The following is a 24,679-nucleotide window of genomic DNA, read 5'->3' as shown; positions in this document are numbered from 1 at the left end:
GTCCAGCTTAAACCAGGCTGGTCAAGCTGGTTTTAGCTGGTCATTTTCCAGCCTGACCAGCTAAGACCAGGCTGGAAATAGCTGGAAACCAGCCTGGAAATGGCCAAAACCCCTCTAAAACCAGACTGGTCAACCAGCTGAAACCAGCCAACCAGCCTAGGCTGGTTTAAGCTGGATTTTTCAGCAGGGTTGGAATTGAAAAGCGCTAAAGAAAATGAAAGGAATTAAATAAATAAATCTTTATGTCTGCCTTTTGAGATCATTTTGTTCTGATGTTCCTGTTTGACCTGTTGACAACTTAAAGATGATCATAAACTGATCCACCCACTAAAACACTTACCAGGAAGAGACTTTTTTTTTTCATTTATTCTTATCAAACTGACTTTTTTCTGGATAAAAATCAAACAGGCGTCAGTGTTGAACAAGGGGAAAATAAGTAACCAAGAGCAGATCTTTGTGATTATTTTGTCTCCTCTATTTTTATTTGAAATTATTCAGGAAGAAAAAGTGAAGTTCATTTTGCTGGATCGTAAACAGTGAAAATGGCTTCGTCAGCTGAATATGATTATAATTGTCCAGTGTGTCAGGAAGTCTTCAAGACTCCAGTTATTTTATTGTGTAGTCACAGTTTCTGTAAAGAGTGTCTTCAGCAGTTTTGGAGAAGCAAGAATGCTCGTGAGTGTCCTGTCTGCAGGAGAAAATCCTCAAAAAAGGATCCTCCAGTTAATCTGGCATTGAAAAACTTGTGCGAGTCCTTCCTGAAGGAGAGAAATGAGAGTAGTTCATCAGGATCTGAGGAGATCTGCAGTTTACACAGTAAGAAACGAAAACTCTTCTGTCTGGAGGACAGTCATGGAGGACACGACAATCATAAACTCAGACCCATCAGTGAAGTGGTTTCATCATATAAGGTAGGACCAAAATTAAATTAAAATAACTTGTATCATAACTTTTGTATTTTACACACATTTCACAGTACCTTTGTGCCTATGCTATGTCTTGTTATGAACACAAATCTCTGGAGTTATTCTTATAAATTTTAACCTCTAGGAGGAGCTCAATACAGCGATTAAATCCTTACAAGAAAAGCGTAAAGGTTGTGAAAATAAGAAGGGAATATTTGAGAAAACAGTTCAACACATCAAGGTAAGGATTGCTGATTACAGCTGATTTTTGATCATAAAACAACATGACTAAATTTATTTAACAGGGACATGCACAAAAATTACATTAACCTCAGAAAGGAAAGATGCATAGTGCCAGGTTGTAGCAGTGTGTACATATTTGATTTGACAAAAACCACCTGCTAGTCAGGCGTGAAAACATCTTATAATTTGTACCTGTGATTATTTCTGATGATAGAGAATTCCATAGATTTGTGGCTTTATAAATAAAAGAAGATTGACCAAAAGAGATTTTACGTCTAGGAACATAACATTCCCCTCTTACTATAGAATGTGTCCTATTCGTAATTTAAAATTTTATTTAACAATAAAATTGTCACATGACACGTAGGGAAAGTGGAAAATTAGATCGATAGCAGGGGTGTCCAAACTTGGTCCTGGAAGTCCGGTGTCCGGCATATTTTAGTTCCAACCCCAATTAAACACATAAACCAGCTAATCAAACTCTTTCTAGGTATTCTAGAAACTTTCAGGCAGGTGTGTTGAAGGTAGTTGGAGCTAAACTATGCAGGACCCCGGTCCTTTCCAGGACCGAGTTTGGACACCCCTGGACTATAGGTTCTGAATGTCGATTCAGATTAAATCGCCCAGCTCTACTGTGAGTACAGTTTATAAACTGAATGGAAAAATTGCAGTGATTAAGCATTAGTGATGAAAACCTGCTGCTAACAAGTAGAATCAATGAAGAAACTGATTTGTAGTCATTGCCTTAGATGAAATCAACTAAACTTGTTATTGTTACCCATATTTTACTTAATTGGTGTTAAACAACCAAGCATTTTTCTGAGTGTACAAGTTTTCCTTAAGATTAAATCGATTGTGTTTCTTAAATGTAAATTGTACTTTACCAATCACTTCTTCTTGCTCCAGAGGTAATCTGATGTGATGGAAGTGAATGTGGTTTGATTTCAGGCTCAAGCTGAGCACACAGAGCGTCAGATTAAACAGCAGTTTGAGAAGCTTCATCAGTTTCTCCGAGATGAAAAAAAAGCTACAATCACTGCACTGAGGGAGGAAGAGGAGCAGAAGAAACAGATGATGAAGGAGAAGCTGGAGGAGATGAACAGACACATCTCAGCTCTTTCACACACAATCAAAGACATGGAGGAGATGCTGAAAGCCAATGATGTCTGCTTTCTGAAGGTCTGATTTCAGATCAGTGATTGATTGATTGATTGATTGATTGATTGATTGATTGATTGATTGATTGATTGATGATTGATTCAGTTGTTGATTATCAGTTGTGTGTTTGTTCTGCAGGCGTTTCCAGCCTCAATGGAAAGGTGAGTGATCTGCTGGTTTCTCTACTCTCTTTGCTTCTGAAGTCAAAGGCACTGCAGTTCTGACTTCTTAATGTGTTTCCAGAGTCCAGATCTCACAGCCGGATCCACAGATGCCATCTGGAGCTTTGATTCATGTGCCAAGCTACTTGGGCAACCTGCCGTTCAGAGTTTGGAAGAAGATGCAGGACATTGTCCAATCCAGTGAGTCTGAGCTCTTACACATACTGGAGATCATGCAGGTTTTTCACCGTGCAGAAGCAGTAGATCAAGTTCTGCTTGTTAACAAGTGATTCTGCTTGCTGGCAGCAGGTGCTCATTGTTAATGCTCAATTAACACCCAATTATCTCATTAAAGAAAAGGTAGGTTAGCACTACCTTTAATGGCACATAATATTATTCTCTTTAAATTGTAATGTGTGACTTTGGCCAGTGATTATTTAGGGTAGCAGGGTATGGTGCACCATTTGTTTGTAAGTCCTTGCTTAAACTGGAATGTAAAGTCCACACTTAGTAGAGGCTTACGAACTACTAGCTAGTTTGAACTGAACTAAATTTGGTTTCTTCGGTTGCACCACATGTTTTTATGGCAGAGCATAGTTAGGTCGTAAGCTGTCCTTAAAGTAATACATAGGCGCATTGAAGGGCGTAAAGGCCAATAAGAAGCATTAAAATAATTAAACTCCTTTAAAATCCTTTAAACACCTCGAACCTGAGCTGAAATATTTTTAAACTTGACCGTTGAATGCGTGTAGGAACCGCTGACGATCCGTAAACAAAGTGGCTCGCATCGTGTTCTCAACGTGGCTTTACACGAGCTATGAAAATATAAAGAGTTAACCTGATACAGTACACACGGTTACAAGTAACAAAACACAACTAAATACACAATTTGCAAGCTAGAGTAAACGAGGCAACAATTTTAATCCCACGTACTTACACTTGTAAAATGGGGGAGGAAACTGATCCATGATGCACTGATCCATGTTCTGACAGTCTATACTGATCCTTCCTCTAACTAACGGCCGATGAAGTCTTCTTTGTAAGCATGTAGTTTCCAGAAGCACTTGAACTGCTCAAGGCTGGGCTATATTGCTGAGGTTTCATCTTTGTGTAGACTGTCAATAATATCCTTTTTTTCTGTGTTAGTGGGCGGGGCCACATGTTTCAAATTTCCCGGGTTTGCGCGCGCAACTACTTGTGTTTCGTAGTCGCGTCATCACGAAACACCTAATGACTCGTTATCAAGACGACTTGTTTGAAGCACTATGAGTCCTCTTCTTTATGGATGAATCAATAGTTTTAAACACTGTACACGTACAGATTTAAGCCTTAGCTGGATATTTCCCTTCACTTAGAGCTGTGTTACACACAACATGAAAGGGCATTTTCAAAAACCCTTAATGGGCTCTTTAATAAATGATTAGCTGATTTTACTATTAACCCCGCTTTATTCAATAAAGGCTTCTCAATACCGCATTTCGGTTGCACGGGAAAAAAAGCTGCTGCAACTAAAAGTTATACTAATACGCACGCACATTGGATTAACTATAGCAGCAAGCCGTTGACATATTATTTTCAATGGAGACGTGCGCATATTGGGAGCGGTGCGCACACGGCTCGCAAGCGGACCGACACACTCGCGCCCTGCAGGCGCACACAGTTATGATCTCACGCTGTAGTTATGAGAGTTGTGCGTGGCTTTTAGTGCAATGTAAACAAAAGATACATTAGACGAATTATTAAAATGATGTATGTATGAACGCAGATAATAACAACAGTTCATTTCAATTCTTAGCTAATATAAAGCTTAAATTAACATTAGACAAATACTATATTTTATTTTTATTTATTTGTTCCTAGTTCTATCATTTATTTTTATTGTAAAATTATCACTCATGTTTAAATCAAAAACTTTTTAACTTATTTTTAAGTCCAAAGAGAGAAATGGACCATTGTTTGTTTTTTAATTAATATTTTGTGCTGTATTTGGTTACTGAGCAGCAATAAACAACACTTTAAAATATAAGCAGTTTTCTTGTTATTTTCTAAACTATAATCGTACAACCAATATCTATTATCATTGCATCCCTAATTGTTACGCAGTTTAAAACATAACATATGAATGTGTCTGAATAAGGATAAAGCCTACTTAAGCAATACACTGATTTTGTGCCTCGAAATACAACATTTAGACATGCTTGTAAAAAAAACACACATTTTACAATGCACTGATGCTATGTAGTTTCAAAATATAATATTTTAAATTTTTAATGTAGAAAAAGTCAACGTGGGTGTCTTTATGAGCACAAATACAGCAAATGGACTCTTATGTGCTGCTGTCATCACTTATATTGCAAGTCTCTCCGGCCCCTTGTTTGAAATGCTTTTCATGAACTGGCCCCCATGACAAACTAATTGAATAGTCCTGCCTTGGAGTTTCACACACTAAATGTTCACACTTTTCGTTTTCACTTTAGCAGCTCTGATTGATTGGATTAATTATGGCTGGACCGATAAACCATATTATATCGAATCGCAATGAAATTTGTGTCAATAACAATGATAAGCTCTGGACTTTTTTGCTCTATATTGATCTAAGAGCCAATCACACAGCAGAAATGTACAACAATGGAAATCCAAAAGTGTGTTGATATTAGAGATGTACCAAATTTTCAGCTACCAAAATTTATCGGCCGAAAATGCCATTTAATGGACCCTCTAATTTTTGTGGTTTCCATCATTTTTGGGTACTCTTTTAAATCTGGAAGCATCAACAACTTATTATTTCGAAATATAAACTGTTACTGTTCAATATGAAAAAAGTTATCGAGACCGCAATTTTGCCATATCGCCCAGCCCTATATTGATTGTAAACTTCTTCAAAATCTAATTTTCCCCTTGATGGATATTCCACATTTAATGTTTGAATCTGATTCCATTAAACATCGATAATAAAACTAATACCGGGTGTCATAATTCATAATAATGTGTAATTTATCATTAAATGAACATGAGGATATAAGCAGCTGTTGATTGTGTCTCCTCAGCTCCTGTCATTCTGGATCCAAACACTGCACACCAATGTCTCCTGCTGTCTGATGATCTGACCAGAGTGACAAACAGAGGATTTGACCAACCAGTTCCTGATAATCCAGAGAGATTTAACTATTATGGGTGTGTTTTGGGTTCAGAGGGTTTAAACTCAGGAAGACACTGCTGGGAGGTGGAGCTTAAAGCGAGTGAGTGCTGGAGCCTTGGAGTTACAACAGCATCAAACCAGAGGAAGGGAGAAGATTTCTATAACACTGATGTCTGGAGTGTTTCGTACGGATGGCCTGGAGGGTCTAGTTTTCATGTTTATCAGGCTCTTGATCGAGTGCGAGTTGATCTGGATTATGACAGAGGAAAAGTGTCTTTCTCTGATGCTGTAAATAACAAACATCTACACACTTTCACAACCACCTTCACTCAAACTCTCTACCCTTTCTTTAGGTGTTTTCCTTCTTTTAGGATCTTACCAGTCCAGTAGACAGTCCAGTAGACAGTAAACATTACAGCTGTACACTGTAAAACCCAACAGTCAACTTAATCAAATGAAATGAGTGTAGTTAACTCAAATTTGACTGAAAGTTAATACTACTCATTTGAAAAGAGTTTTGAACTCAGTGTTGAAGGTAATGAGTTAATTGAATACCTCATTACTTCAACTTAAATGGAGTAAGTTCACAGTACTCTTATAGATTAGTTTAACTCAAATAATTTGTAACAATCAGTTTCCTTAAACTGTTTGAGTTGCCTTAACTTATTGGGTTTTACAGTACTCAGTTGGTTTAAGTTGTCTTCATGTATTGGGTTTTACTGTGCTCAGTTGGTTTAAGTTGTCTTCATTTATTGGGTTTTATTGTGCTCAAATTGCTTCATTTACTCAAATGAATTAAGTTTACAGTACTCTTTAGAATTAGTTTTTGAACTTAAATGGTTTGTTGCAATCAGTTTCCTCAAATGGTTTGATATGCCTTAACTTTTTGGGATTTACAGTGTAGATCTGGATCTTCATGTTTCATCATGACTCAAGTGACAAATCACCCAAGTCTTAATATCAATACATTTTTTTGTTGTCAATACTGTTTTATTGAGCTTTCCCGAGATTCATTCAGTAATAATGGATCAGTCTTCATCACAAAAATAACACTAGATTTATGTGCACATTCTTTAGCCATAATAAACCTACTAGCGGTGAGTCCCTCCCACTTGGAAGCCTAGAGTGTATGTCCTTAAACCAAGCCCTCCCCTTTTTTTGTCTCTTGTTGTAGCTCTCGTTTGTAATTAACTTTGGATAAAAAATCAGATGTATGAATATAAATGCAAAACTTAAATATATCATTGCATATATAAAGATTCAGAGGCAGTGTGTAGCTAAATGTGATTGACACAATGTGAGGACGTATTTGTTTTTTTAACGTGTGAATTTCAGTGTGGAATAAACTTTACAGATACATTTGTTAATGTGAATGTACATTGTACATTCTCCTTCAGCAGGTAATCAGGGGTCGCCACAGCGAAATGAACCGCCAACTTATCCAGCATGTGTTTTACGCAGTGGATGCCCTTCCAGCGATAACCCAGCACTGGGAAACACCCATACACACTCATTCACACAAACACTACGGCAATTTAGCTTATTCAACTTACTTATAACTCACCTATATACTATGTCTTTGGACTGTGGGGGAAACCCTGAGGAAACCCACGCGAACACAGGAAGAACATGCAAACTCCACACAGAAATGCCAACTTATCCAGCCTGGACTCAAACCAGCGATCTTCTTGCTGTGAGGTGACAGTGCTACCCACTGCGCCACCATCACGCCCCTCCATTAAAATCCTATAGTAAAATAAATTTCTATATTTTTAAAAACATGATGCAGGACAATGTAATTTAATGCAGTGCTTCTTGTCCAGTCTAAGACCACTTTACAGTATATCATATCTCAATTAGGCAGTGAAGAACATTGATTTTTCAAGAAAACAGATCTTAAACTTTGGGTTTTGTAATGAAACGACAGTTCAGATTCCTATAAACAGCAACATATAGACAGTAGGGCTGGCAATTAATCAAAAAGTTATTGAAATCGACATTCAGAATCTATAATCGTTCTAATTTTTCCAAGATTTTTTTCTATTACTTTCCCTAAAATGTGTAGAGAAAGTGACCCCCTTCTTATTATATTATGATTGATACTTATTATAATATTATGATTTTATACTTTTGCACAAGGACAGTCCGGCACAGCCTTCGCATACCCGCGCACCTCTGAAAAAAAAAACAACTTACATGTCACAATGACGCATAGTGCAAACTTTGTGATTGGTCGGTTTGGTAGCGTTGATGTTCAACAAATAATCATAGATTGTAGATAGTGTGTGATTACTTCAATTATTTTAAAATCAAGTAATGTGAGCATTTTACAAAACCTGTCAGTAAACTACGAGGGAAAAAAAATAAAATAAATAAAGAAAATAATCGTTCATTAATCATTATCGAGTTAAAATGTTCAATTAATCGAGATTTAGATTTTAATAACAAACACAACATTATTTGCTTAACCATAAAACATTCTTTAGTTCTGCAAAAAAAAAAAATAATAATAAATAAATAAATAAATAAATAAATAAACAGATTAGACAGACTTTATATCTCTTGTCATTCGTTTCTGTTTATTTGATGACTAGTTTAGTTATGGCCTATTCATAGATGTCTATTAGATGTTCTCTGACAGCCCAAATTTAGCCTTGTTTTAGCCAAGACGACTATGTTTAGATGTCTATTAGACATCTATTAAAAACAAAAAATGCTTGCTGGGATTCATCTGTTCTGCGCATGTTTTTTATTTTATTTTATTGATTATACTGAATCAAAATGTAAATGTTGAAATGTGAATGCTGAATGTAAGTGAAGAGAAATGTTCTTGTTTAATGCATAATGTTTATTTTTCTATTTATGTATAATATCCCATTAGCCAACAAGTAATATCAAAACCAACCTTAAGAAATCCAAAGGAAGTCTGAATACATTACAAAATGACTAGTAAGTACAAAAAATTACAGAATAGGCTAAGTTTTTTAGCATGTAATTTGTAACAGGCAATTTGTATGAAATTAATATATTAAATATATGTATTTAATTTTGTATATTATTAATTTGTTTAAAATATATGTGTTTACTTAAAACCTTCTAAAGACATTGAAAGAAAGTCTGCAAAATATAGGAACACTAAATAAAAATAAACACAAAACCAACGAATGGTGAGGAACCTACATTATTACATGTGGACCACGTGTTACCTGTTTTATAATGACAAGCCACTCTAACGTTATTGTTTGTTAATTAATTATAAACCGTCCCATTTACGTGTCTAATTCAAGAACTTTTTATCTCCAAAAGATTACACTTTTAGCCAACAACTGACCTATCTGAATCTGAACACATCTCAGTGGAGTGGCAGTGCGCGGCGCCTCCTGTCGGGAGAACACTGGTTTCATTTTCCGCTTTTGGAGGAGTCTGTATCCCGTCATGCACCGCTGTTTGAGCGGCACGGCTTCTCAACGTGTTCCGATTCAGGACATGCAGCAGCTTGATTCATAAAGAAATCCAAAACCTTGTGTTGTACATAAACCAGTAAATGTGCTGATTTGATTTCAGCTTTATTTGTGAAGCGGAAGCGCGTCTGGTTGAACGAAATGTCTTTGGTTTGTGCTAGTAAGTGAGTTTGTTTCTGTTAGCATGAGTGATTAGCAGTGTGCAGTGTTAGCCATTGTTGTGTAATATTAGCAGAAACTTTGTGCTTGAGGAGCTAGGCTTCAATAAGCTTCATTTGATTGCATTTCTTTTATTTAAATTAAATTTCTACCATTTAAACTAAAAGCAAAAATATATGATAGCTTAAAGTAACGCGTACTTGTTTGTGTCTGAAGCTTGAACTCTATTTGGACAAGCAAAACATTGTGTTGTGTATGATATTTATCATGAATATAATGTATCGTAATCTAGAATATAATGTAATAATGTGATGTCGTCATGTTTTATGAACTTTAGAGGAATTGTTGAATTTACGTATCACATTATAACCTGATACAAACTTCTGGTTAATAGTTGCGAAATTCTAATGATGTATTTTGTGCTGAAGATAAAGGACATGTCATATTTGTAGTCATGAATGAATGAGAAGTGAATATATTCCTCTCTTCTAGTTTCAAACGAAGTGCCGGAGCACCCGTGTGTGTCTCCTGTTTCCAACCAAGTGTTTGAGAGGCGTCTGATTGAGAAATACATTGCGGAGAATGGAGCTGACCCCATCAATGGACAGCCCCTGTCTGAGGAGCAGCTCATCGATATAAAGGGTACAGAGCCACAGATGACACCCATTTCATGAAAGCCTCTGACAATCTATGGTCTTTTTTTTTTTTTTTTTAAATGTGTGTTTCTTCACCTGTAGTGTCTCATCCCATTCGACCGAAGGCTCCTTCTGCCACAAGTATTCCTGCCATCCTCAAGTCTCTACAGGATGAATGGGTGAGTCCTGACTGTATGGAGAATAAATAAGTGTTTACATTGACATTCTAATCATTGGCGTCACTAGGTCATTTTAGTGTGGCTTCTACTGTAAAAGTTTACACCACAGCTGTTTCCTCTGGCAAAAATGTGGGCCATAATAACATATACGAACAGACAGGGCTTGAAGATAAGGACTGCCTGATGGCCTGGAGCTAGTGTGCGAGACGCTCGGGACAGTAGACATGATCGTTACTGGCCCGATTGAGTCTTAAACCGTCTTAAAGGGGAAATGATGCACTCAGTCAAGTTAACCTTATTTTGTACATTGGATTCCACTTTAATGAAAATATATTAAATAAACTCAGAAAAAGTGTTTTACTATAGATTTTTAGACCTAGGGCGCAGCCATCTTGGAATGTCGCTGTGTCTGACGTCACTGGGTTGGTTGAGTTTCTCCCGCTGAACAGAAACAATGGAAGTAAAGGAGACTGTAAAGCCTAATTTAACCCAGTGCGTGAAGTTGTGGACGTGGAGCAGCTGCAAATACCAGCATCAGATGTGTGTCTAATATAGAAGTATAGATATTTATTCTATTTTGCTTTTTTTCCCTTTTAATTACCGATCATTTGATGCACTTTGATTCCCTCTCTGTATTACGCTGCCTGACAACCTGTCTGGGTTTCCACCATGCTTGTAATGGACTGAACACAGAGACTGGACCGCCTAATTTAACCCATTGCATGAAGTTGTGGATTAACATCACAGAGCTGCTGCAAATACAACAAATACAGGCATTTAAGTGTCTGTTTTTTTTGTTAAAACTGTTCCCTTGATGCACTGTGATCCTCTCCCGCTGCTCCAGCGCTGCCTGACGAAGGCATTTACATTCAGACTAATGCAACAATTAAAACCATACATGACTTCACACTTTACTAAGTCACATCTGTGTGGGTTATGTCAAGACATATACCCTTATCAAGCCGATAAACTCGATCTTTGAACATGTATGAAGGATAAAAATCCGCCATAAGAAACACCGCGCCGATCTCCGTTTAGTTTGAACACGAGGCTAGGGGTGAGGGAGGGTAGCAGTAAAAAGTGAAAGTACGCGCCCCATTACCTCACCACCGGACCTAGTTGAAACCCCAGGCAGCATCACTAGAGACGTAATGGGGGCGGGTATGCGGGTATTTAAAATATGTGGCTAAGAAATGGCTATTAACTTATTTTTTTTTGGTGGGACCAGTGAGAATTTTGGCAGGGCAAATACAAATCTGAACCACTGTCCTAATCGGGCCAGTAGAAAAAATCCTTAGCGTTGAACCCGGACACATATTTTATAAAGAATCATGTCCATATTTTAATTGAACATTTAATTTTGAGTACAAAACTTTAGAGTGTGTGTGGAATTACCTACGTAGTGTCATGCTCAGAAATGATTAAGTGACAGCACTCAATTCACTGCTGTTTTACTGGATCACTGAGGTTGAGAAAAACACCATGAGCTGGTTTGTCATAACCCAAAGCATGAAATGTTTTTAAAGCCTCTGTGTAAGGGTTTTAATTAATTAGAATTTGTATTTGAGAAGTGGTTATTTTTGTTTAGTTTATATTTTTAATGCAAGCAAAAATGTACTTGCATAGAAAAATGTTGCATAGAAAAAGCTTGAGCATATTAATTTATAGGAATAATATACTAGGTTTGGGCAACTAATCAAAATAATCTAATCGACATTCAGATCCTATAATCGATCGAATGTTTTCGGTTCAGTTTTTTCAATTACTTTCCCTCCTGCATGTGGAGTCACATGATCCCGCTTTAAGACTGATTTATACTTATGCGTCGAACGCATGGGTATGGTCCAGCACAGCCCTCGTTAAAATCTAACTACATGTTGCATGTTTACAGTACGTTGATGATGATTGAAAGCTGCTCCAGTGATGCCTTGAGATGACATGTTTTCTATTAAAATAAAATTATTATTTACAATAAAATATTTGTTTACAGAAGTGCACTGTTCTAAATATTATTTACAGGATATACAAGTTATTTTATTTACAAGAAATGCAGCTTATTTTCTACTTTTAGTATGAAAAACATTGAAAATAATTAATTTTGTTTCCAAAAGTGCAAGTTATTTATTTTCACTTTTTAAAAGAATAAAAGTGACTGTTGGTTTTAGGCAATGTGTGTTTTAGTTTCAGTTGTTCAACGTTGATGTTCAATAAATAATCATAGACAGTAGATAGTGAGTGTTTCCTTCAATTATTTTAAAATCAAGTAATGCACGTTTCATTCAGAGAAATATCTCACTTGTAATATGTGAGCATATTTACTCTACAAAACATATCAGTGAACTGAGGCCAAAAAAAGTTATAAATAAGTAAAATAATCACTTATTAATCGGAATCGAGTTCAATCAAATCAAGATTTTGATTTTTAGGCCAAATCGCCCAGCCCTAAAAATAACTAATATCTTTGGGGATGATGTAAAAATGACACATGCGGATGTAATATCAGGATAAGATACAATCATATACCTCATCTGAAAATATTGTTTATATAAATGTTAAATTGATTGAGTGAATATACATGTTAGTCAAAAGTTTAACATGAATTTGATCTTTTGGCGTGCACACCATGAATGCATAGGATCTCTCTTGCACTTTTAGATGCATATATTAACCATACTCATACATTAAAATTTACAAGCAGTAAAAATGCCTACATGTACCCAAACAAACCATCTGGGAGAGTCTGTACCATAGACTGGAGAAACAACATAATCTTGTACCACTTCACTGGGATTTAAGAATAACGCGTCCAGTCAGTTATGAAATTGCCAGCTTATTCTGTGTGCAATATGTCCAATTATACAAACATCACTCAACATAAACTAAATGGAAAGTTTTTTCATTTTTGGTGATGTGGTTATAAAAGAATGATTATGATTCATGTAAACACCGTTTTTTTCTTTCTCTTCTAGGACGCTGTGATGCTGCACAGTTTTACTCTGAGGCAGCAGTTGCAGACGACACGGCAAGAGCTTTCTCATGCTCTCTACCAGCACGATGCAGCCTGCAGAGTCATCGCTCGTCTCACAAAAGAGGTCACTGCTGCCAGAGAGGGTAAGAGCAGCACGATTGCTTTCGGGATGAGATGTTGACTGGAATTGTGCCATCACTGACACACATTGTTCTGCTTGCAGCTTTGGCTACTCTCAAACCCCAGGCTGGACTGGTCGCTCCACAGGCCGCTCCCGCTTCTCAGCCTGCTGCTGTGGTCAGTAATATCCTTAGACATTCATAATGTGGCTGGGAAAAAAATCTCAATTCACACATGAATCATGATTCGACATTAAGCAGGGATGCACAATATATCGGCGGCTATATTGTTATCGTTCAATAAATACTATATTCTTTCATTTTTAATTTAATTTAAAATATATTTATTTAACTTGTTTGTTAATTAAATCCCATTTTGTTACTTAACCTATTATTTTATGCAACAGTCAAGTTGCATGTTCATTTGCTATGCGAAGAAAAGGAAATAATTTATTTTTGGCATGCTAATTTATGTGAAATCATGAATATAGATCTATATAATCACTTGGCAATATTGAAATGATTGCTTTTTTTGCTTTGACTAGGCTATTCAGTTTGTAGTTCAAACTTTTATGAAGTTTTAAAAATAAAATCAGTTGCTCACTGTATAAAAATATAACATTTTTAAATATTTATTTTTATCGGCTAAAAAATAGGTTATCGGCCTCCACATTAGTTATTGATGAGTTATTGATATTGCCCAAAAAATTCATATCGGTGCATTCCTAACTTTAAGGCTTCTTAAATAGTAATGGCCACTATTTTTAATGTTATCAGGCAGTGATTTTTATCTGGAGAGACTTTACATATTTTTAAATGTGAATCCTTCAAAATGGTACAATTTTGTATCAAAAGCGTGGTTTCTGCTACATTCATTCTTCCATGGCGGGCGCCACACCAACATTAATTCCTGCCAATGCTATATTACAGCTTCTCATTCAAAACATTCAGTCGTTGTTTTTTTAATATCGGGTTATAATTGTGCGAAACGTATTAAAAAGTAAATTATAATATAACAGTGCAAACTTTTTTGTCATTGCATTAGTGTGCATTATTTGTTTAACCCTTTACGGTGACATGCTGACTGACTGACAGATGCATGAGGCCAGCAAACACAACGTAGCGTTCAGTTAGGATGAACACAGTTTCCAGAATTATACTTTATAGATAAAGGTCTATGGCTCTGCATACAATAACTTTATCTTGCTGGAGTTTATGGCCATTTCACTTTACTTCAAGACGCATCAATGCCGTTCTGTAGGTCTGTTGGAGACATTCATAAATATTCCTAGCAAATCTAATAAATGTTGGAGACATATTTACTACATAAACGCACTAAATCGTACTTCAGCAGCGTATATTTGAGGGCGTGCAAAGAAGTTTTGTGCATGAACAGAGGAAATCGGCACGCAAGCAAAGAGATTTGCATGCTCGTATTACATAAATGCGATCTCGACTAATAATACTGCGCTAACGACATTTGTCATTGAAATACCGCCATATGTAGTTGGTAGATTTGTGTAAAAATTCTGCCGCCACAACTGGAAAAAAATCCTAGAGGAAACATTGAAAAGTAAACCTTAAACGGTTAATTTTTATCTTGTGTAATAGAAATGTGTTCAAACATCAAAACTGCATTAAATAATTTGTCAAGAAATCCAAACGCTACATCAAAAACAGCCTCCTATGTTGACAATAATTTTTGTGTTTTTTGGTTTCTGCCCTATAATATCTTATAATTTTTATTGAATTTCATTAAATGTGTGTGTATATGAAAAAAAACATATTGATGATAATATCAAAATGAAATATGCAGAATAAAATAATTTCATATCACACAATTCAAAAATTGAGAATGAATTCTGAGTTGAATTTTGACTACAATAACCAAACTTTAAATTGTTCAAATTTTAAACAACTCAACCTCACAGCCATGGTGATGTGGAGTTAAATATATAATGTTCTCTGTTTTCATAGGGTGTTGGTGGTGAGGCCATGGAGGTCAGTGAACAGGTTGGAATGACTCCGGAGATCATACAGAAGGTTTGTGAATCCACAAGTATATTCAGCAGTATTCTCATTGCTCATACGTGCACAGAGGGATACAAACTGATCTTCTTGCATTACAGCTTCAAGACAAGGCCACTGTTCTGACCACCGAGAGAAAGAAGGTGAGCATTTAATTAGCAGTTTGTGGTCACTGTTATTTGATGTACTATTCAATGTCCATAACCTTTTATGTGCTTGTTTTTCAGAGAGGAAAGACCGTGCCAGAAGAGCTGGTCAGAGCAGAAGACCTCAGCAAGTATCGCCAAGTGGGATCCCATGCTGTGAGTATCCAATTATACACTGTGTGTATTTTTGTTTTACATACGGTGTGTAGGCCATATGTCCACAAAAGTAACAAAAACTGGATGTTTTTTTCTGTATTATAAGAAAACTGCTTATAAATAATGCTACGTTCATTACATTTATTGTTTTAAAAAAAGTATAGTTTTTTTCGGGTGTTTTTCACGATTTATTTTTAATTGTTACTTTTTTTTTTTTTTAAATGACTGATTTTGTGGTGGTAATTCATAGAAATTTGCGGACTATATATCATATTTACCATATTAATTGGCCTACTAGGTGTTAGGGTTGGGCAATGTCAACCAATTTTGCATCGTACAATGTCTAATGTGAAACATTGCGATGGACGATGGCATTGTCGTCATAGGCTGCAGTGAATTAATTATTCATGAATAATTAATTAATTCATAATGAATTAATTATTTGTAGCCTACCGTTTCAACTACCTGACCCACATGGTCTATATTTTACCCATAACCAAATCATAAATAACTAAAGATAAGTTGCACACAAATTACCGCCTGTCAATCACTATTTCCACGGGGCATGAATAGGCAGAGTGATCTGTGTTGTAATAATGGTGTTGACAAACTTGGTTGGTACATGAATTGACTTGACAACAGTATCTGAGGTTTTCGCTAAAATTAATAAGTACAATCGTGAAAGCAAAAGATTGAAGCAGTGTACTGACGCTGTGACGCGTTACCTGATAGATTCAAAAGACCAAAGAGTTGTTAGAATAAAAAATTGGTGGAAAAAAGATTTTTGTGCTAATATGAGAGCAGTTAAAACAGACAGGTCAATTTTGACCGGGAACACTAAAGTAAGGGGCAGGATGTGAACACGACAGGATTGTTAATATCCACACAGAGCCGGCGCATCCATAGAGGTGACCCAGGTGGATAGAGAGGGCGGTGTCCGCGACAATCCCCCAACGGCCCCGGTCCTCGCTGTCGTACGCGCAATCACACCCCCGTTTCTCGTATTTGCTTTCGGTATGAGGGCGGCATGATAATCTTTTGCCTAGAGCTCCAGGTCAGTTTGCTCCGGCCCAGTTTGCTCTGGCCCTGACGGTGGCCTATCATGCCTAAAACAAGGAATTCAATTATTAAAGCGACGATCGGGTGCGGGTCTGGTGCAGATACATATATCAGATAAAACTATATATGCGGGCGGGTGGATGATTAGTATGAAGCTGCGGATTCGGGTGTCATTTCAGCTGATCCGCACATCTGTAGTGTGGGTGGTCACTTGATGTTCATTCTCAGCGAAATAGTGTGGAAGGAGGGCTTTTCAAAAATCCTAGATGAAACACCAGTGTGGACGTGTATCATTTTCGTTTTAAAATGCCATTTTAAAACTAAGACGTATTCGTGTAAACGGGACCTGAGTGCGTATTTTTTTGCGGGGCAGGGCGGAGCCATGCCGGCTCAGCATCGTGATGTCTATGCAACGTCAATTAATTGCGATCTGAAATAAATATAATTTGAACGCAAAAATGTGCGACTTTTTGTTGATTTTGCGTTGGATTCATCAATCGCAATATCACGAAAAACTAGGGGGTCTGGTTAATATAATGGGCTCAGTATAGAAATCCATTGTCTATTTAAACTTGGATGATTTTTATACTATTGACTGTTACTATACTAATGACTTTCCTGGTAATTAAAATTGCTAAGTAAACATAATTGTTCAAGAAATTCTGTTTTGATCAAATTGTGTGACAGCATCTTAAAAGACAGAGCTACTGGAAAGAGAATGATGTCTGAATCAAATAGTTTAAATATTGATTTTAATGTTAAACTTATACATTTTTATATGTGTATAAGGCTGTTCACTTTTATTTGGAACATTATTCCAAATTAGTTGTTTTGCTCTTTTCAACAGGGTCTTCACAGTGCCAGTGTACCAGGAATTCTCTCTCTGGATCTCTGCCCAACAGACACCAACAAAGTCCTCACAGGTATGATAATGTCTATCAATAGTTTCTCATGTGTGTCCTGATTCTTAGAGTTTTGTGACGTTACTTACTATATTTTTCGAACTGTATATAATACATGCATTTTCAGTGCCCCTTTTGGGATGTTACATAAAATGCTGGTAGAACGCAATAGTGTTGTCACGAAACTGAATTTCAGGACCAATCGGCAATGTGTTGTCTGCACCCTCTTGGTCACAAATGTTTGATCATGCATGAAAAAATATTGTTGTACTTTTTGGTTTCTCTTTTTGCAGCTACTTTTTTTGTTTGATAATTTGTGAAATCTAAAATTTAGATGAAAACACGGAGCGTAACCTCATTTTGATGTGCTTTCCAGGTGGTGCGGATAAGAACGTGGTGGTGTTTGACCGGCGTGAGGAGCAGATTGTTGCCACCCTCAAAGGACACACCAAAAAGGTCTCATCTGTCATCTACCACCCTGCTCAGGTATGACATTGCTCTTGCTCTGCATATATAAAATGGTTCCTGGTTTGTCTTTAGTTCTCATGTCTCTCCTCTTGTGCTCTTTATCAGGCAGTGGTGTTCTCAGCGTCTTCGGACAGCACAATTCGAGTGTGGTCCGTTACTGGAGGCAACTGTGTGCAGGTGGTCAGGGCCCATGAGTCTGCTGTTACTGGCCTCTCTCTGCACGCTACTGGAGACTATTTACTGAGCTCATCTGAGGACCAGGTAACTAACACACACACACACACACACACACACACACACACACACACACACACACGTACGTTTGTGTTTGTTAATTGAGGGGACAATTCATAGGTTTCTCTTATTTTTATACTGCACAAACTGTATTTTCTATCACCCTACTTCAAGCCTATACTTAAACCAATTTTCGAAATATCACAGTATTTATTGTCTATTCAATTCCAGACATTGAAATGATTTTTTTTGTCCAAGTCTCGTAATATCAGTTAGTTGTTTGAAATCTTACTTTCCGTTTAGAAAAAAAAAAATCTACATTGTTTTTATAGTGTTGTTTCACATTTGCAGGTAAGACATTTACATGAGTGAAATTTCCACAGAGCAAAAATCTACTTATTTAGACTCACAAAATATAGTTACTTGAACTAAATTGCGTGCTAGATTATGTGTTTTGTTGGCATAGCAACTAACTGCCCTGGCATGCCTCTATCCAGTGAAATAAATTGAGTTCATAGCACATTGCTTTCCACGTCCAGTGTGAAAGCCACTTCACATCTTTCATTTGAGAATCAGCAAGTGGTGGCCGCTTTGTCAGAGTGGAAGCATTTTGTGCAGTGGATGCAGTGTTCTCAATGCAGTCCCTGCACATACATTGCCATAGTTACACTTTTCAAGGTCACGTTGTTTTTTTTTTAGATTTTAGTAAATGAAAACATTATTAAAAAAGTAATTTTTTGTTTGTCATTAATTTCTGTTATTATTACTGTTTTTGTTGGCCGCAAGTCCAGACGTTTTTGAGGAGTTTCCCGATTTAAGACTGTATTTGAGGAAAATATGTTTTTGAAGACAATTTAGAAGATTGTTATAGCTTTGCAATAACATGTGAATCAAGCATTATTCACAAAAGTAGCAGTATGTTACAGTTGCTTGATAAAAGCATTGTCAAAGACTACTTACGCAGAAACTACCATTTGTCAAATATTTTTTTTTTAATTGACATATATATTTAGTTAAAAATAAATAAAGTGTGCCCCTGAACGAGTAGAAATTGTTTTAGTGGTTTTCTGTTTCACTTCATGTAAAAAGAACATGCTTCGTTATCTTTATAGAAAGTTTGTCTGTCTGTGTAATTACATTTTAAATGTTTGTTTTGTAGTACTGGGCCTTCTCCGATATCCAAACTGGACGTGTCCTGACCAAGGTCACCGATGAGACTGCTGGATGTGGTATGTTTTATTTTTTGAGCTGCACTGTGTCATATAAGCGTATTCTCTTTCAGAATTTACGTTAGGCTATAAATGAAATGTAATGACTTCTAAATGTTTAACTTAAAATATAAAACCTTTTGAGGCAGTCATTTTGTACAGGTTATATTACAAAAAAGATAGTATTTTAGGGTAATGACTTCATAAAATATGAGGAAATGCATTCAAAATTAGATAAAGTCCTAATACAAGCTTTGAATATAAACATGACAAATTCTGCTTGGTACAAAACAGTCAAAAGGACCGCTATGGCCATTCGAATAGTACTGGTAGATCCAGTGTTAATTTATGTCTCTTCATTTATAAAGCATTTCTGCCTCATTCTTTCAGCTTTGACCTGTGCACAGTTCCATCCTGACGGTCTGATTTTCGGCACTGGCACGGGCGATTCTCAGATTAAGATCTGGGATCTGAAGGAACGAACCAATGTAGCCAACTTCCCTGGACATTCAGGTCCAGTGACGGCCATTGCCTTCTCTGAGAATGGATACTATCTGGCCACTGGTGAGTGATGTGATTAGTCTGTATCCGTTGTTCAATTAGCATTTTACCTGTTTTCTGAAGCATTTTTTTTAAATACTGTGTTATACCGTGTGTTATACTATAATTCAGTCCTTACAGATAGTATATATATATTTGTAGTTTTAGTGCATTGCTGTTAAGAAGGTGTTTGGTTTGCTAAACCCTAAACTCTGGGTTGATTAACCTTTAACCTGCTTACACAAGGTATATGCACCAAAACTGCTCCTGAGAGTAAGTTCTGTTAACTGAACTAGAAGTGTGTTAACCCTAAACGCATAACACTTTCTGACCATTGTTGCCTTAAGTGTTCATTGTGCTTGATGAGCAGTAATTTTAACGGTTTCATTCAGGGATGTGATTGTATGTAATGTTTGCAGATATTGCCTTTGTTTTATGTCTGTTTGATGTAGGCTACTACTGTGTATATACCATAATGATCGTGTAGTCCTATAATGTGCGCGTATGAGGAAGCTGCTGTCAATATGCAGGATAATGAAGTCGATTTGAATTCGTGTGCACACTTTGTACACTTTCGCTTTCGTATGTCATGACCCAAAGTTATTTTTAATGGTTGGTTGCAGTACATTTTATTAAAAGATAATGAAATAAAGTAAGATGATAATAAAGTAAATAACAGTAAAAATAAATTAAACATATTTTGAGTGTTTGTTACAAAATATTCTTAGAAATAATAATATTATATGTTAGTAGTAGAAATTAAGAAACACACACACACATACATGTATATTAGACATGGGCCTGTATGAGATTCTGGCGTTATGATAACCTTGGATAAAAAACATCAGGTAGGCAGGAAGTTCGGTTGGTAGGCAGGTAGTTCGGTTGGTAGGCAGGAAGGTTGGTTGGCAGGAAGTTAGGTGGGGAGGTGTGAGTAAGAGAGTGTGAAAGACAGCAAGTGTGAGAGGTAGGTAATTAGGAAGTTGGGTTGGCAAGTAGGTAGGAAGTTAGGTAAGTAGGTGTGTGAGAGAGTGAGTCTGAAAAGGAGAGAAAGTGAATGTGAGAGGTCGTTAGGTAGGTAGGAAGTTTTCTGCTTTCTGCAATAGCCCCTAGTTTATATGACAGATGTTAACTCTGAGCAAGCTCTGCCCATTTGGCCCTGTAGTGAGTATCACTTGTGTTCTCTGTCATAGTGAAACTACATTAAATTTTTTTGTATGCAGGTGCTCAAGACAGTTCACTGAAGCTGTGGGATCTGAGGAAGCTGAAGAACTTCAAGACAATCACTCTGGACAACAATTACGAGGTCATCATGCATATCCCAGAAATATCACTGCCATGTTGTTGTAATCAGTTTGCCATTTCTTCTGTTTAACGGACGTTTGTCTGATCTTTTTTTTTTTTTTTTTTTAATCATGTAGGTGAAGTCTCTGGTATTTGATCAGAGTGGAACATATCTAGCTGTGGGAGGATCAGACATCAGAGTTTATATCTGCAAACAGTGGTCCGAGGTCCTCAACTTCTCCGGTGAGTTGAACAAAGCTTTGAAGTTTGTCCTAAATTGAGTTTGTTTTTATCAGAGTTTATTCTGTGTCCTCAAACTAATTTAATTACTTTTTCTTACTGTAGATCATTCTGGTGTGGTGACTGGTGTGGCGTTTGGTGAACATGCTCAGTTCCTGGCTTCAACCGGCATGGACAGAAGTCTCAAATTCTACAGCCTGTAACAGAAACCAATCTCTCACAACAAATACATCTCTCCGTACTTGTGCATGTGTATACATAGATATGCATTCACTATCATTAATATGGTTGTAGTGATGAATTATTCAGAAACATCCAGTACACCCTGACTTTGTCACCAGTAAATTCATTCATTCATTTAAGACAAATTTTGGCAAGAATGTCAGTTCTATTTTCCTGTCTACCTTTTAAACTTTTGATTGTAGGCTGGCAAACTTTGTTAGTGTCCCATGACTTCTCTCTTTTTTGATCCTTTTGTGGACTGTAACATCAAATGTGAAATAGATTCCAATAAAGTTTAAATTTGTTTTTAATCTATTGTGTTTGTATGACTGTTGTTGATTCAAAGTTTTCAGCCAATACAGGTACCAGGTGGGTAAAACAAGGCATTAACAGGATTACTGGTACTAATCTAGTCAAATACCAATGCCAATTTGCACGTTATTGATGCAAACTACACAAGGAATAAACAGATTCATCATTAAATAATTGCATTGCATTGATCCTGTGGACCAGCCCGACCTCCCGCCGGTGTCCTACTCGCACCTGCAGCTTCTCTACGATGGACGTCCAGCTTCTCCAGCCTCCCGCGTCTAGACTGCAGCTCCACACAGGAAGTTTGGCCAGAAGAAAAATGATCGTGCCCAACAGAGCCTAGTTACTCTCAAGGTTTTTTTTTTTTCCCCTTCACTTTGTCAATTGGTTTGTCAAGTTTTTTTTTCCTCTCGCCACTGTCACTACCTTCTTGCGTGTATCAGGACTTGTGGAGCTGCGCTTCGGTGGATTTGCTATTCAGTCTATGAACTTTCAGCAGTGAAACTTAAACCACACTGAACTAAACTTAACTGAACTTCAACTCTGAAATCTGGACTTTACTAGAACTACGTTAAGCTGCTGGGTTAATGTGGGCTTGCCTTTAGTATGCAATAATATACTGAATTCTATCCATTATCGCTGTCTTAATATATTAAAGGGTTAGTTCATCTGAAAATTAAAGTTGTTCAAATTCACCCTCCTGTTATTTCAACCCCTGAGACCTTCGTTCATTTTTGGAACACGAATGAAGGTATTTTAGATAAGTCAGAGTGCAGACGGCAACTCTCCCGAGACATTCAAAGAAGGGGTGGATTGGTCATCTGGCAATTCTGGCAAATGCCAGAAGGGCCAGACCATTTTTAAAATGTGGGCCGGTCAGTTTCTTTAAAAAAAAATGTTTTAGATGTTTTTACATGCAGACAGCTTTTATCTCTTGTAAGATGTGAATTTGATGATGATGATAATAGTAACAATAATGTTAAGCATTTGGCCCAATTGGCAACGATCAGCTGGTTTTGAGATGGGCCGACCCAATCCGACCTAATAAGAGGTTACGCGGACGTAATCAAAATCTGGCAAGAATGTCAAACAAACAGTAATAAGTGCAACACAAGCTAATTGTCAGAGATGGACCAGAAAACAGGAAAGGCGGTGCAGAAAATCTCAGAGAAAGAAAAAAAAAATGGCTCTAAGTGGGTAGCGCTGTCGCCTCACAGCAAGTAGGTCGCTGGTTCGAGCCTCAGCTGGGGCAGTTTCTGTGTGGAGTTTGCATGTTCTCCCCGTGATGGTGCCGGGTGCTCTGGTTACCTCCAAAGACATGTGCTATAGGTAAATTGGGTAGGCTAAATTTTCCGTAGTGTATGGGTGTTTCCTAAAACTTATGCTTGATAAGTTGGTGGTTCATTTCGTTGTGGCGAGCCCAGATTAATAAAGGGACTAAGCCAAAAAGGAATGAATAAAATGATTGTATGTATAAATTTGTTATAAACGATTTTTGTTCCAGTCACATACATTAAATGTTTAAATATTTATTACATATGGTACTGCTTATATTATTTCATCATCTGTACATCAAAATAAGTCGTGAATGTACGTGTCTGTGGGCAGTGTTGCCAGATTGGGCGGTTTTGGATAGGCATTTCGGCGGGTTCTAGATAGTTTTGGGCTGGAATCAGTCAGCTACATCTGGCAACAGTCTGTGGGTGGGGCTGTGTGGGTGTGGTAATGTGGCCTGTTGTGGCTACAGTGCCAGGGCTGATTTTTTGTAACAGCCGCCCCTTATTCAAAGTATAGAAATTTCCATGTGACTTCATTAGCTCAACTGTAATATGTAGCTCCAGGAACTCTTATGTAACAAATAAATCTATGTTCTATATTTCCTAAATCATGTTTATAGGGTGCTCATTTACTTAATGCTCATAGTAAAAGTGCACCTTGATCTGATGTGGAAGACATTGGCAAACTAATTTTTTACTTTTTTTTTTTTTTTTCTTTGCTTCGTATGATTACAGTTGAACAATTAAAGTTGGATGGAATGTTTTAAAAAGTTTTTATTTCTTTTTCTAAACTTTGAACGTCTCTGCACCCTTGCTGTCTATAGAGGATGACAGCTCTCAGATTTCATCTAAAATCTTCCTTTCTGTTCTGAATATTAATGGTCTCATTGGATTGACAACGACATGAGGGTGTGTAATTAATGACAGAATTTTCATTTAGGGGTTAACTGACCCTCTGAATGCAAGTAGTGTATTTTGTTTTCTTTTCAGAGTTGATTTGCAACGTGAAACCTTTTACAGTAGATTGATTGGAAAAAACACAATTGACATGAGACTTGATTGGGTATTTATTGGGTTTTATACTCAGGATGGCAATTATCACAAAGTTTGGAAGGGATGTTGCAAATAACAAATTTTAATGCCTCCAGAGTGTAGGCGTTAGATCAGAAAAGAGCTTTATGATTTATATCAGAAATGCTAAATCTAGGATCCAGAGGAGGGCACTCATTATCCTCTTCATATTTTTTAGTAATTGCTTGAAACCTATTCATTCATTTTTTCAGCTTAGTCCCTTTATCAATCAGGGGTCGCCACCGCAGATTGAACCGCCAACTTGTCCAGCATATGTTTTACACAGCGGATGCCCTTACAGCTGCAACCAATTACTGGGAAAAACACTCTCAGACTTTTATAACTACTAATTCATGGTCATAATAGAGGAAAAACATTAGTAGGGTCATTCTCATTCAAGAGATG

At 36.9% G+C, this 24,679-nt stretch overlaps 1 protein-coding gene and 1 pseudogene across 1 annotated transcript; both read left to right on the top strand.

Moving 5' to 3' along the window:
- The first annotated feature begins 335 nt into the window (after positions 1 to 335).
- LOC130241218 (E3 ubiquitin-protein ligase TRIM35-like) lies at positions 336 to 6,008 on the top strand (annotated as a pseudogene).
- Positions 6,009 to 9,036: 3,028 nt separating this feature from the next.
- Positions 9,037 to 21,925, top strand: prpf19 (pre-mRNA processing factor 19). Its single transcript, XM_056472764.1, has 16 exons — positions 9,037 to 9,227; positions 9,719 to 9,868; positions 9,964 to 10,040; positions 13,010 to 13,151; positions 13,232 to 13,305; positions 15,105 to 15,170; positions 15,257 to 15,298; positions 15,383 to 15,457; positions 17,364 to 17,439; positions 17,795 to 17,904; positions 17,992 to 18,147; positions 19,280 to 19,349; positions 19,719 to 19,892; positions 21,092 to 21,174; positions 21,290 to 21,395; positions 21,498 to 21,925. Exons 1-16 carry the CDS (start codon positions 9,209 to 9,211, stop codon positions 21,593 to 21,595), a joined length of 1,518 nt encoding a protein of 505 aa, XP_056328739.1. The 5' UTR covers positions 9,037 to 9,208; the 3' UTR covers positions 21,596 to 21,925.
- Positions 21,926 to 24,679: the final 2,754 nt, after the last annotated feature.

Source organism: Danio aesculapii, chromosome 14 (genome assembly GCF_903798145.1).
Source record: "Danio aesculapii chromosome 14, fDanAes4.1, whole genome shotgun sequence".
Classification (NCBI taxonomy): Eukaryota; Metazoa; Chordata; class Actinopteri; order Cypriniformes; family Danionidae; genus Danio; species Danio aesculapii.
The sequence above is the reverse complement of the archived record's forward strand: the minus strand, read 5'-3'. Positions and strand labels throughout refer to the sequence as shown.